The sequence below is a fragment of the Siniperca chuatsi genome, linkage group LG1, assembly GCF_020085105.1.
Source record: "Siniperca chuatsi isolate FFG_IHB_CAS linkage group LG1, ASM2008510v1, whole genome shotgun sequence".
Lineage (NCBI taxonomy): Eukaryota > Metazoa > Chordata > Actinopteri > Centrarchiformes > Sinipercidae > Siniperca > Siniperca chuatsi.
Window position 1 is genome coordinate 35,990,907 of NC_058042.1, and position 15,525 is coordinate 36,006,431.

Here is a 15,525-nt window from a genome sequence, read left to right on the forward strand (position 1 = left end):
AACATATCATTCGCCAGTGATATTATTTGTGGGCTTACATCTTATGTTAGAAAAAGGCCCATTCAGGATTGGAACATTGTGGGTGCCGGTCCTGGATGCGACTATATCGAGTGTAGGGTAACATTAGTGCCTCTGTTCAGCTATTTATCTGGATTGGGGAAGTTTACACTCCAGCAACTCCAGCCAAACCTGTGAGGTTGAATAGCGCTACATTTTCCCAAGCTTAAAAAAAAAAAAATCGTACTTTTTATTTCAAATGTATTTTTATCTTTAATACTGTGTTATAATACTAGTGCTAACTAGCTCTCTCCTGTAATATAAGAACAATGCTGTTTCTTTATTTCCATGTCTTCATCAGCTGGTGAGGATGTCTCAGGATGACATTTTGCCTGGGCCTGTTAGCTTTAGCCTTAGTCTTTTGGCATGATATCATGTATGTAGCCATCAAGTGCATATTTGACACCTTTACATGGTTCTTGTTTTAAAACGAGTCAGCTTGGAACGTCAGAAATCAATTGTCATCGGCTAGAAATGAGAAGCTACATTTAGTTTACTTCCAATCCAATCCAAAACCCATTGTTTACTAAGAATTTCAATGGAAATATGCCAAAGCTTGACAGTAGCAACAGTAACTAAGAGGGTCGGGCTTAGCAATCGGTCAATTTTAAGGTGACATCTTTCAGTTTCTTGTTTTGTCTGAAAAACAGTCCGAAACCCCAAGATACTCAATTTACTTGACTAAAACAGACAAAGGCCGCAATTACTTACGTTTGAGACACGGGAACTAATGAATCTTTGTCATCTTTACTTATTCATACTTCTTTTACTGCTGTGCAATATCCACCGCCTCATAATCATCTTAATAAGCTACACTTAACTTGACAGTACTCATTATTGCACTATTACTTATTACTTATATTATTACATTGTATTACACCGTACATACTTATCAACCTCTAAATCCACTTTGGTACTTTAAACTTATTTTAGCTTTTATACTTTATGTCCACTTTGTACTTAATTTATCTCACCTGTATTATAGTGTATTGTATTTTGATTTGCTTAGTACTTCTATTCCACCTCTTCCTGTGTGCACTGACGTGATCCAATCAGCAGCTGTAATGAAAGAGTTTCCCCTCGGGGATCAATAAAGTATTTCTGATTCTGATTGATAGATAGTTAAATATAAACATATATTACACATCTACGTCTGTTTACAGGTGCTGGGGCTGTGTCCGAAATTACTCCCTTTTTACCATATAGTGCACTACATTTGCAATCTGCCATTTTATTTGAGTGTCCAAATTCTGAGTATGTAAATTAATCTACTATTACATTGAAAAAGACTCCATGGCATGTACATGGCTTTCTGCTAACAATCCCACAATGCAATGCTCCCAGATAAGAAAATTACCATTGCGCGACTCAACAGCTCTCAGTGATGACACAAAATGATGATGATTAGTAAATCTGCAAAATCTCAATTTTCTGCTCACCATAAACCATTGAGTGTCCATTATATAGGGAGCAGTGAATGAGTGAACAGGGGAGTGATTTCGGACACAGCCTACAAGTTTGAAAATGAAAAAAATCTGAGGGTGTGAGTTTACCAGACATCTGAAGCCCACTCTTCATCTCTGCTGCAGGCTAGAGGCTCCAGGCTACATTACATAACACACCCAAATCTCTGACTAAAAACTGACCAACGGTCAGTGGTTGAGGTGCATTGTGAGTAATGTAGACGCTAGGTTTTGACAAGTAAGGAGAATGTGTGGAATAACAAACATGATATCTCGGGTTCTGCTGCATTAATTTTGATCTTTTTTTTTAAACTGTCCATCATGAGTCCATCAGTGTTATAGGAGTGCAATGCTAAAACTGTGGAATACTCATTTAAGTAAACTGTTAATCAATTTAGAAGTGACAAAAGGTAGGACACTTTTTACATTTGCATCATGAATTGTGCCTTCAAATTATGCTACAACTTTATATATAACATATCACAGCACAATATTTATTATTTTGTTCTGACCTGATATATTACTTCAGTGAAACAATTAATTTTTTTTACACCCAGTAATACAGCATATTTGCCAGTTAATCATGTATCAAATTATGAGAAAAACGTTGCTTGCCACACTGTGGGGCACTGTGTGCAGTGAAGTCATCTGAGACTACTTTGCAGTGTGAATGGTTATTGTCCTCTTCTACCTGTGTTGGTTTATCCCATGCAAAGCATGATGTGCTGCTACTGACATTTCTTGTCTGTTAGAAATGAAAATTCTGACACTCAGCAAGTGTTCCCGCATCCTGATCTGTGTATCTGTGGCAGAAATCCTCCAAGCTGTCAAGGATCTCATCTGGAGAGGATGACCTGGGGAAGGATGGGAAAGATGACGACCAGAAGAGTGGCTCAGAGGGAGGAGACCCCGAAAGCGGCATCATCCAAAATACCACCGACAGTAAGGTGGGATTCCTAAACGCCTACATAATTAGCACTCTAATCATTCATTAGGGCTCACTCTACACAGGTGCACAGGGACAGGCCACCATTTAAAGCTCGATGTTCCACATGCCCTTGCTTCAAATCTCACAGTTTTTGAGTGTCTTTCTAATTTTTCTGACCTGAAAGGATTTAATATTCTGTACCTTTTGTAAAAATTGCAAAACTGTTTTGTGAGGCTTAATTTGCAGTAAAGCGGAAGGGACTGCTGAAAGTTGGTAGTCAAATAAGACAGCTGCAATAGCTGTTTGATGAGAAAGGGATTTTCCTTACTGTAAACCACATAGTAACTAGATGAGATGATGGTAGACGATTAGTGACCATATGACTATTTAGGACAACATGTGATTTATTTTATGCCTGCATGCCTTATTGCTTAGCTTCAAATTTCAGTCGTGTGTGTATCGGCACTGTAGATTGAAGTTCAGCCAAATTCTGGCGATCCAACTGATCCCTAATCGTCACCTAGTGTATTTATACGGATATTCATGTCTGATCTGTGCCACGCCTCTTCTGAAAATGCTGTCATTCTCAATGTAGCCACAGCCCATAAGAATTTTATTATCATTATTATTAGTAGTATTTGTTTGAACCATTAGTTTTTTTAAACCGACATGGAGTCAGATCAGATTACAGTAAACCCAACCACCCCATATCAGGCTCATTAGATTTCTGATGACAGTGAGCCTCATTCATACATTTTTCCATTATAAGTTTTAGTAAAGAAGAAATAAGAAAACCCTACATCTGGTTCAGAAAATCTCTAGAAATAGAAGTTAACACAAAGCTAACACGGCCACTATGATTTTATCATTTGCCAACAAATTGAATGTGATTTTCGTCATTCAGCGTCAAAGCATTTTGATAATAAAATTAAGATAATACCAAATAAGACGGTGTAGTCCCTCATTCGTCCAGGAGTGTTCTATCGTAGAAAAGGTTTCAGTCGTAGTCGTCTGGACACTGTTTTCTGAATGGCTTCCGGGTGGGAGCCGAAACGTCTTGATTATGAAAACAGTGTCCAGATGACTACCACTGAAACCTTTTCTACGATATAATACCAAATACTGCTCTCTGTCTCCATCTGGTATTTCCCTTGCATGCTCAAATAATCTCTTATGCTCACGATTCTGTCCTCCCTCGTGCACAAATCTAATTCTGCTCTTACAAATCCTGTGTGTTCTCAAAGGTTGGCTTGCAGACTGAGTAGCACTCAAATTAGTTTTGTGCTCCCTCAAATCTTTGTCAATATACTTCCATAAAAACAGTGCAACAGTGGATGTTTTTCCACCACTGGCCACAAGAGGCAGTAATTAGACCATTCTAACTATCCCATCCATCCATTTTCTACCGCTTGGTCCCCGTTAGGGGGTCGCGGGTGACTGGAGCCTATCCCAGTGACTTCGGGCCTTAGGCAGGGCACACCCTGGACAGTGGCCAACTCGTCGCAGGGCGAACACAGACACAGACAAGGACAGACAACCATTCACTCACACATTCATTCAATACGGGCAATTTAGAGTTATCAATTAACCTACACATGCATGTCTTTGGACGGTGGGAGGAAGCCGGAGAACCCGGAGAGAACCCACGGTAACACGGGAGGACATGCAGACTCCACCCAGAGAGATTGTGTGATGTTGGTCCGGTCCGGGAATCGAACCCACGAACCCACGATCTCCTTATTGGGAGGCAGGAGCTGTAGCCGCTCTGCCACCGTGCACCCCCCATTCTAACTAGTAGAGCACATATTGCTGTCACCAATATTGTCGAGCTATAGACTAATCCACCTTGTAGGCAAAAGTAAACAAGCTGCCTGTAGTGGCATCTCCCCGTGTATAACACCAAAATGTATGTAAAGGATTTTACTTTATTACCACTTCTGGTAATCTGTCCAGGAAATCCTGTAGAACCTGTTACATGTTGGAAATGTAATCATTTTTTCAAAGGAGATATTCACACATCCAACTATCTCAGATGCAGGTGTGTTGGAAAGTATCCCTTCAGTCTTGAGAAAAGAAGATCCCGCACACTGCTCAGCATCACAATTTATTGATCATACTAAAGTTTCGGCCCCTCTGGACCTTTGTCAATCTGTCACATTATATTCCACATATAAGAAAAAGAACAGAAAGACAGGAACGATGTGAGACACATGACGACACATAATAAAGTATTTCGTCAATGTTATCACCTCTCTCTGGCAGAGTCACCTCTTCAATGCCCTGGAACCTAAAGGATGGGATGTCATGTTTGAAGTCACTGAAACGTACTGCTGTTGGGAGCTCTTGTGTTCACTTCTCTCCTTTATGAGCGTAATGTTTTACCAACATATGATAACCCACATGGACATTTGATCATGTAAATTACATAAGAAGTGGAACATGTGATGGCATCAATGATCAAATACTTTTCCTTTGACCATATTATTACATTGAGCACATCCTCTGCATTTGTAGCACCCATTAGGAATTGGAGGTTTTAACACAGACTTTTTCTAACTGATTTTACATTAGCATGTACATGGCTGTCTCTGAGATTACGTCCTCTTCGATAGACTATTACTGGTGGTTCTTTCAAATCCATGGATATTGCTGGGTCTGATGATAATATGTGCCAATGTTTTTTGATAATCGAACCCAGTCTATGGCAGTTGGGGGTATAGGTTGTACTAAACATGATGGAGTATTTCTTTTTCTGTGGGGGATTCTTTTGTAACAATTCATTTCTTGTTGCCTGTAAGGCCATATGATAGGCTTCCTCCACACAATCACTTGGATAACCCGATCTATAAACCCTTGTTTCATATCTACCCATTTGTCTATAAAATCCTCTGTGGTGTGACAAATTAGTCTGAAAACTGACTTCCTTGGCAGACCTCGTTTTAGGGGTGTGGGGTGATAGCTATTTGCAAGCAGTAAGGTGTTTCGATCTGCTTCTTTTCTGTATAAAGTAGTGCATAGTGTACCAGACTTCTCAACCCACATGTCCAGGAAGTGAACTCGATCAAAAGCATATTCTATAATAAACTATAGTGATCTTTTTCATTGAGAAGTCTTGTAATTCATCCGTGTCCCCTTCAAACAGACAAAAGATGGCATTCAATGTACCGATACCATTTGAATATCTTCTCAACAAACGGATTCTCTGTGGGATTATATATGAATTTTTCTTCGAAAAGACCAAAATTAGATTGGCATTGCTCAGAGCTACGGTACTGCCCTTTGAACAACCATTCGCCTGGAAATAATAGTCCCCCTCAAATTTGAAATCTTATCACAAATTCTGCCAAGTTTTAAATAAATTCAATATGTGGTCTGTCAGTAGTTTAAAGTGTAATTTTTTCCAAATAGTGTACAAATGATGATAACCCCCCCTGGTGGGGAATGCTTGTATATAGACTCTCTACATCAAGAGTTACCAAAATACAGTTTTCACTCACATTCTTTATCTCTGAGATCTTATTAATGAAGTCTATAGAGTGTGTTATATAAGATGGTAATGATTGCACATATGGCTTGACAAAATAATCTACAAAGTGTGAAGGTGGTTCTAGTAGTGAGCCAATCCCAGCCACCATTGGTCTACCTGGATAGTTGTTCTGATGAGTTTTAGGCTTATGCACTTTGGGCAGAGTGTATAGGACAGGGCATATGGGATATATACACTTCAGGTACTTTCTAATTCTTGCTTAGAAATTATTTTATTCTGATGGACATTTTCAAGATACACAAAAATCTCATTCTGAAAACTTGCACATTGATTAACAGAAGAGGAGTTATACATAAAGACCTAAACAAAATTACCACCGCTGAAATAGCACAACAAAATAGGAGAATTAAATGTGGACGCTTAAACATCAGATCTCAGTCATCTAAAGCTGCACTAGCGAACGATTTAATATCAGAGTATCATGACTTATTCTGTCTTACTGAAACCTGGCTGGGTCATGAAGAATATGTTAGCCTAAAGGAATCCACTCCGCCCAGTCATATTAATACTCACATTCCCCAAGGAGGTGGAGTTGCAGCCATCTTTGACTCAAGCCTATTAATCAACCCTAAACCTAAACTAAATTATAACTCATTCAAAAGACTTGTTCTTAGTCTTTCATACCCAACCTGGAAAACACAACAGCCAATTCTATTTGTTATAGTGTACCTCTTGGTACACTCTATTCAGAATTTTTATCTGAATTCTCAGATTTTTTATCAAGTTTAGTCCTTAAAACAGATAAAGTAATTATTGTAGGTGATTTTAATATTCATGTGGACGTTGATAATGATAGCCTAAGTACTGCATTTATCTCATTATTAGATTTGATTGGCTTCTTTCAGAGTGTACATGAACCCACTCACTGTTTTAACCACACCCTCGACCTTGTTCTGGTATATGGCATTGAAATTGAACATTTAATAGTCTTTCCACAGAATCCTTCTTTATCAGACCATTATTTAATAACTTTTGAACACTATATGTCTATCTGATAGTGCTGTAGCTAAATTTAAGGAAGCAATTCCATCTGCATTTATTTCAATGCTATGTCTCGATATAACAGAGGACTCCTATGCTAATTTCAGCCACTCCCAAATTGACCATCTTGTTCATAGTGCTGCAGACTCACTGCGAATGACACTCGATTCTATCGCCCCTCTAAAAAAGAAGATAATAAAACAAAGAAGGTTAGTTCCATGGTATAACCCCCAAACCCGTAAATTAAAGCAAATGTCGCGAAAACTTGAAAGGAAATGGTGTTCCACCAATCTGGAAGAATCTCGTTTAGTCTGGAAATATAATCTTAAAACATATAGGAAAGCCCTCTGTAATGCCAGAGCAGCCTACTACTCATCATTAATAGAGGAAAATAAGAACAATCCCAGGTTTCTTTTCAGCACTGTAGCCAGGCTGACAGAGAGTCACAGCTCCATTGAGCCATGTGTTCCTAGAGCCCTCAGTAGTAACAACTTCTTGAGCTTCTTTAATGATAACAATTTAAATATTAGAGACAAAATTCATCACGTCCTGCCCTTAACCGATATTGATTTATCTTCAAACACAGGAACCTTAGAAACAGTTGTAAAACCTGGTATATATTTAGACTGCTTTTCTCCCATCGACCTTCACCAACTAACTTGAATGATTTCTTCATCTTCAACCTGTCTCTTAGACCCCATCCCAACTAGGCTGCTTAAAGACGTTTTACCCTTAGTTAGCACTTCTTTACTAGATATGATCAATCTGTCTTTATTAACAGGCTATGTACCACAGTCTTTTAAAGTAGCTGTAATTAAACCTCTTCTTAAAAAGCCCATTCTTCATCCAGGGGTTTTAGCCAACTATAGACCTATATCTAACCTTTCCTTTCTCTCTAAGATCCTTGAGAAAACAGTCACCAATCAGTTGTGTGACTTTCTAAATAACAATAGTTTATTTGAGGATTTTCAGTCAGGATTTAGAGGGGATAGAGATAGCACAGAGACAGCACTGGTGAAAATTACAAATGACCTTCTAATTGCATCAGACAATGGACTTGTCTCTGTACTTGTCTCGTTAGATCTTAGTGCTGCATTCGACACCATTGACCACCACATCCTATTACAGAGACTGGAACATGTAATTGGCATTAAAGGAACTGCACTAAGCTGGTTTAAATCCTATCTATCAGATCGATCTCAGTTTGCACATGTTAACGATGAGCAAGCACACTAAAGTTAGTCACGGAGTTCCGCAAGGTTCTGTGCTTGGACCAATTCTTTTCACTTTATATTCTTCCTTTAGGCAATATTTTTAAACACTCCATAAACTTTCATTATGTGGATGATACCCAGTTATATCTATCGATCAAGCCAGATGAAACTAATCAGTTAGCTAAACTTCAAGCATGCCTTAAGGACATAAAAACCTGGATGACCTGCAATTTTCTGATGTTAAACTCCAAACACCTCCGAGACACATTATCTAAAGATATAGTTGCTCTAGATGGCATTGCCCTGGCCTCCAGCAGCACCGTAAGGAACCTTGGAGTTATCTTTGATCAGGATTTATCCTTTAACTCCCACATGAAACAAACTTCAAGGACTGCCTTCTTTCACCTACATAACATTACAAAAATCAGGCACATCCTGTCTCAAAATGACACAGAAAAACTAGTCCAAGTATTTGTTACTTCTAGGCTGGATTATTGCAATTCCTTATTATCAGACTGCCCCAATAAGTCCCTTAAGACTCTTCAGTTGATCCAGAATGCTGTGGCACGTGTACTGACAAGAACTAGAAAAAGAGATCATATTTCTCCAATATTAGCTTCTCTGCACTGGCTCCCTTTAAAATCCAGAATAGAATTTAAAATCCTTCTCCTCACCTTCAAGGCCCTTAATGGTCAGGCACCATCGTATCTTAAAGATCTCATAGTACCCTATTACCCCACTAGAACACTGCGCTCCCAGAATGCAGGGTTACTTGTGGTTCCTAGAGTCTCCAAAATTAGAATGGGAGCCAGAGCCTTCAGTTATCAAGCTCCTCTCCAGTGAAATCAGATCCCAGTTTGGGTTCGGGTAGCAGACACCATCTCCACATTTAAGAGTAGGCTTAAGATTTTCCTCTTTGATAAAGCTTATAGTTAGGGCTGGCTCAGGAGAGTCCTGAATCATCCCTTAGTTATGCTGCTATAGGCCTAGACTGCCGGGAACCTTCCCATGATGCACCTCTCTCCTCCTCTCCCTCTCCATCTGAATGCTCTTATCCCAATGATGCATGTTACTAACTTTACATCTTGTCTCTCCTGTAGTTTTGTGCTTTCTTGTCTCTCTCCTCTCTCCTTCTGTCGCTTTCAGCAGGTATTTCTGCCTCCGGAGCTACAGAGTCTGGATCTTTCATTGTGGGCCACCTACTGCTCCCATGTTCCAGCTCGGCAACCGCTACTACAATTATTATTAGTCTTATTACTACTATTATCATTATTATTCCTATCATTATTGTTACTATTATTTTATTAATATTAATATTACCACTTCCATTACATTATTATTAACTAAAAATTCTATGTGGAATTTGCATTGTGCTACTGTATGCTCTCTTACCTCCTGCTCTCTCTCTCTCTCTCTCTCTCTCTCAACCCAACTGGCAGCAGCAGATGGCTGCCCACCCTGAGTCTGGTTCTGCTTGAGGTTTCTGCCTCTTAAAAGGAAGTTTTTCCTTGCCACTGTCGCCAAATGCTTGCTCATGGATAGAACTGTTGGGTCTCTGTAAATAATATTATAAAGAGCATGGTCTAGACCTGCTCTAAAGGACAAGTGCAATGAGATAACTTCTGTTATGAATTGGCGCTACATAAATAAAAGTGAATTGAATTGAATTGAATAAATTTAATGCCATCTTTTGTCTGTTTGAAGGGGACACGGATGAATTACAAGACTTCTCAATGAAAAAGATCACTATAGTTTATTATAGAATATGCTTTTGATCGAGTTCACTTCCTGGACATGTGGGTTGAGAAGTCTGGTACACTATGCACTACTTTATACAGAAAAGAAGCAGATCGAAACACCTTACTGCTTGCAAATAGCTATCACCCCACACCCCTAAAACGAGGTCTGCCAAGGAAGTCAGTTTTTCAGACTAATTTGTCACACCACAGAGGATTTTATAGACAAATGGGTAGATATGAAACAAGGGTTTATAGATCGGGTTATCCAAGTGATTGTGTGGAGGAAGCCTATCATATGGCCTTACAGGCAACAAGAAATGAATTGTTACAAAAGAATCCCCCACAGAAAAAGAAATACTCCATCATGTTTAGTACAACCTATACCCCCAACTGCCATAGACTGGGTTCGATTATCAAAAAACATTGGCACATATTATCATCAGACCCAGCAATATCCATGGATTTGAAAGAACCACCAGTAATAGTCTATCGAAGAGGACGTAATCTCAGAGACAGCCATGTACATGCTAATGTAAAATCAGTTAGAAAACGTCTGTGTTAAAACCTCCAATTCCTAATGGGTGCTACAAATGCAGAGGATGTGCTCAATGTAATAATATGGTCAAAGGAAAAGTATTTGATCATTGATGCCATCACATGTTCCACTTCTTATGTAATTTACATGATCAAATGTCCATGTGGGTTATCATATGTTGGTAAAACATTACGCTCATAAAGGAGAGAAGTGAACACAAGAGCTCCCAACAGCAGTACGTTTCAGTGACTTCAAACATGACATCCCATCCTTTAGGTTCCAGGGCATTGAAGAGGTGACTCTGCCAGAGAGAGGTGATAACATTGACGAAATACTTTATTATGTGTCGTCATGTGTCTCACATCGTTCCTGTCTTTCTGTTCTTTTTCTTATATGTGGAATATAATGTGACAGATTGACAAAGGTCCAGAGGGGCCGAAACTTTAGTATGATCAATAAATTGTGATGCTGAGCAGTGTGCGGGATCTTCTTTTCTCAAGACGGAAATGTAATCATTAAAATGCCATAAAATAAAAGCTTGTAGATTTTGTATATTTTATGTAGAAGGATAGATGTCTTTTCATGTGCAAATCACGAAAACCACACTGACTGTTTTGTGCTAAACTTTGGAACAAAAAAAAATCAAAGCTAAATCCACAAGGCTCTGACCAGGGACAGCTAAAGAGCGAGCTGCCTGTCCCCTGGTGACCATCTATAGTCGCTGCGGTTTGAACTACAACATTTTGTTACATTTTGTATGGTTTACTATTGGTCTATCACTGTAGTTACTACTATCATTACTGTGATTTCTACTAATAACACAGTTAGTTATTTACCTATTAATTATTGTTTTAAGTATTTAATTGTATTTTAAATTTCTTTGCAGAGCACTTTAGTCAACATTTGACTTGACTTAATATGACTAACACTACTTCCAACAATGCTAATAATAACTGTGTTGCCTTATTATTTTGTCCCCCAGAACCAGCTGCTCATAGAAGAACATTAAGTGAAGAAAGCATGAAAGGGAAATCATTCTTTGTAGCTGTGATGTTGGAAAGGTGAATCTACAACATGATTTCTCATCAGCACTATCTACTGGCTGCCATCGTCACCTCCACTTCTGTGTTGGACTTCCAATATGTGTTTGTATGAAAGATGCACCCATACTGATACTGGTATCAGTCATCATGTGGATGCCAGGGTATAACTGGGCATTATGTCACACAGTTTTTTCAGCGCTTCATGCCAAGGGCCGTGTCAGAAATCAAAGCGAAGAGTCATCTTGAACTCTCTAGGATAGACAGATTAAGATTTTTAATCACTTTTATTCAGTGACTCTGAATGCTTGTAAGTTTATATTGTTAAATAAACATAAGTATAGGATATTTAAAGGGGCATTAAGTACTTGAAGAAGTGTATCATGCTCTATTGCCAACCATTAGGAGTTGTGATAACATTAGCTGTGTTTATATGGAGCCTTTTTTCTACTAGGCTCAGACTAATAGCCCAATCAGAATTTATTTATTTTTTGTTTTTTTATTGTAAGGTATACCCCTTTCATAACCTGTTTATTTATTCATTAAGCGTTTGGTGGGTGGCTCCCTTTCCCTCTTTAATAACTGCAAGAGTAGAATTAAATCTGTTGCTTCACTAGAAAACATAACAGTAAAATGTCCCATCTTTTTCAAAAGTTTGCCTGTTTTGGTTGTACATGTCAGAACACTTATTTCTGGAGCACATAATTACACTCAATAAAACAATAATTTAAAGCCTTGACAAAATAATCTTTACTCAAGGTCTTCTTACTAGCTTTTTACAGAACTATCAGCTGCATCTCAGTCTTTATCAGCAACTGGAGTTGTTGGCTCAGTTGTCAAATAGGAATGGACAGAAACATATTGATAGTAGGGGTGTTGCGATATACCAGTAGAAAAATCAAATATTCAAAAATGAAATATTGATATCATGTTAATAATGCACATATGATAATAGAGTGTAAAGAATCCAACGCCTCTGAAATCATTTCTGTTTTTCTCAGTTCTCACTTTGTCATAGTAATGCACCTAAACGCTGGTTGCCACCCGCCATAAAATGGCAAAAAAGAAGAATTTGACTGACAGCATACATTTTTTATTTTTTCAAACGTTCTATAGATTGCGATAATATCGTTATTGTGAATTATTTTGGCCACAATAATCGTGTAGTGAAAATCTGATATCGTGACAGCCCTAATTGACAGGAATCGTTAATTGGATAATTTCGTACAGAAGGGAAAAAAATACGTACCTGCAGCCAAGTCACAATGCAAAGTCACAATTTGACAATAGCAAGAGGTAAGCTAGCTAGAGCTAAAGTCCAGTGAAGAAGTAATATTTCAGCATGCTAAATACTACCATAAATGTGTTTTGTTTTGGCTTGAGAACGAAGCTGTTAAGTTACAGAAATGTATTTTCTGTTGGTAACCAGCTGAATATGCCAGTCGGTACTGAGCTGACAGAGAGATCCGTGAATTCCGTTTTTAGTACGGCAGCCCAGAGGCTAGCTCTACCTTAGCTAGCTGGCCAAAACCCTGCTACACTGTAACTCCAGTGTGTTTTTTAAATGTCATTTTGGATTTGTACTAAAGAATTAAGAGTTTAAAACAGGCCCATCTTGAGTTAATCTTCACAAAACAATTTTTGGCAAGTTTAAAAGGATGAATGTTAATGTATATTAGCAAAAACCTGATGCCAGGCTAACCTGTGTAAAACCAAAACAAACAAGCAAGAGGATGAATTTCTCCAATGTCAGTAACACAGCGTCTTCAGGTTTAGGCTAATTCTATGTTAGTTAATTTAAAAATCTATTTTAAAAAAACTACCTTATTAACAAAGAAAATGACATATAAATAACTGAAAATGTCATGGAAAACAGCAAGAGCACCAGAGTGTAAAGGCTTTAAGTTAACATAATAACTTATGGATAACTTAAATTTATAAGACAATAATTAGCCACTTACTTTTTTAGGGCTAATATAAGCTCCAAAATTCACAAACAGGATGTGAAATGGTTGGCTTATCTCTCAGAGGGAAATGTGAGACTGTCTTAATCACAGGCCTGTTTCAGGCATTTTACCCTAACTGTCTTCTAAAATTCGAATCACTTTTTCAGCTTAAAGGTCGCTGGTATTTATCCACAACCTACATATGTTTTACACGTATCTGCTATGGAGCAGTAAAAAAGCTTACTGCCTCTTTAGTAGTTTGTGAAATCTGTGTCACAATAAAAATACAGTATTGGTGCATCTCTGCTCGGTATGTGACAAGATATAACACCATCATGTCGGGTGGCTCGTGTTCTTCATAATCACACATAGTGTAGATATTCATCAGTATTTATACTGGCCCGTGCATACCTGTCTGTATTGTATCACTGATGATCACCTGTCACTGTGTACAAATGCATTTGATAAGAGCTCCATATATATATACTCTCCTGCCATCTATGATATATGTTGGGTATTGCAGTGTACCGATCACTCTAGTTGTAGCTTGACATTGCTTTTTTATAAGGATAATTGTGGGAGGGACTTATGGAATATTCAGTAACTGTCAAACATTATTCATCACCTTATATGTTACTCTTTTATGTAACCAGAAAAAGATGAATGGAAATACATGGATAAATGTATGAAGTGTTGTGCACAACTGGGTTACACATTGTAACTCGATATTAACTGTATCTGTATATTTTACTTTTGTTGTAGAATATAGGACCACTATTCTACTTGGACTGCTTTAGGTAACAGCTCATCTTTTTATGGAAAGTGATACGTCTGTTCTTCTGTGTATCTGTGAAATAGATCACTGTATATTTCAAAGCTTTTTATAGTGGCATGCTCTACTGTTGTACTCCAGATCATTCTTATATGAAAGTGTCCGTTGGTTCTTAGTTTAAAATCAGATATTTGGTGGTATGTGTTGGACTTGGAGGAAAAAGAATACACCATCCACTTTTTTCTGTTTCCTTGTTTCAACGTCTGAACCTGACAGTAAACTGAACCACATTACATTTTAAGGAAGCTGAGAGCTGTGAAGATGGTTTTCAGCTGAAACATTGTGCTGAAACATAGTGGTAATGCATTTTGAAATTGCCAAACCTATCATTGTCCCTGCTAGTTTACTTTAGATTGATTAAAGATGACACCAGACTGCTCTGTCATTTAACTCTGTGCCAATTGCCTTTACTTTGCTTCCACTATTGTTGTCATGAGATACAGACCTATTTATTTTTTGATGATAGCTGATTAAGACACCGTCTGTATGTAAACTCATGCTTTTTTATTTCCTTCAAATCTTTGTTATGCTCGTATTTGGAACATGTTTTGCATTTTCAAGGTTTGTAATTTACTGTAAACTGTTTTTGCTGTTTATGGATGAGACTTTTACAAAATAAACTAATTGGACTGCATAGTGAGGCTGTAATGCTCATTACACACCACAAAACAAGCGATGCATGGGTGAAAAACAGAGACACTTTTCCATTCTTAGATCCTTACCCCTAGTGGGACAAATATATCACATTTTTCCTGACTGTGGTGCCACAGGAAAGGCTATGTTGTTGCCTTAATCAAATCGGCTGTAGCCTTCTTTGTTAGCCTCAGATGCACTTGGGCTCATCTGCGCTTTGAGCTAATACTTAACATTACCATGCTAACATGCTACCAGCTAAATGCTAACATTAGCATGCTAGCCAATGTCTTTCTGGACTTCTAACCACATAACAGTACTATTTTCCTGAACAAAGCATTACTATTACATTAGTAACGGTCTATTAGTCATCAGAGCAGTATTTATACACTGTGATACACATACCTAGCATCTGTTTCAATGTGCACATTTCTCACATTTGCATTGTGAATTCTACCTGTGTAATTTGTCATATTTTTGTCTAAAGCCAAGGTGTATGTGCATGACCAGTATTATATTTGACGAGGTAGCAAAAAATGTTGGTATTTTTTTGTCTCCAACTGTCTGGCAAGTGCGTTTTTCGAGCTGCTGGAATCCGACCGGGAAGGCT

At 38.1% G+C, this 15,525-nt stretch overlaps 1 protein-coding gene across 2 annotated transcripts in view; it reads left to right on the plus strand.

Moving 5' to 3' along the window:
- hdgfl3 (HDGF like 3) overlaps positions 1-14,827 on the plus strand; it is a 28,812-nt gene extending 13,985 nt beyond the window's left edge. For both annotated transcript variants that reach the window (XM_044205039.1, XM_044205044.1), the window contains exons 5-6: positions 2,333-2,467; positions 11,447-14,827. In XM_044205039.1, coding sequence (XP_044060974.1) covers positions 2,333-2,467; positions 11,447-11,473 — 162 coding nt within the window. In that variant the 3' untranslated portion in view covers positions 11,474-14,827. The remainder of the gene's footprint in view (positions 1-2,332; positions 2,468-11,446) is intronic.
- The last annotated feature ends 698 nt before the right edge of the window (positions 14,828-15,525 follow it).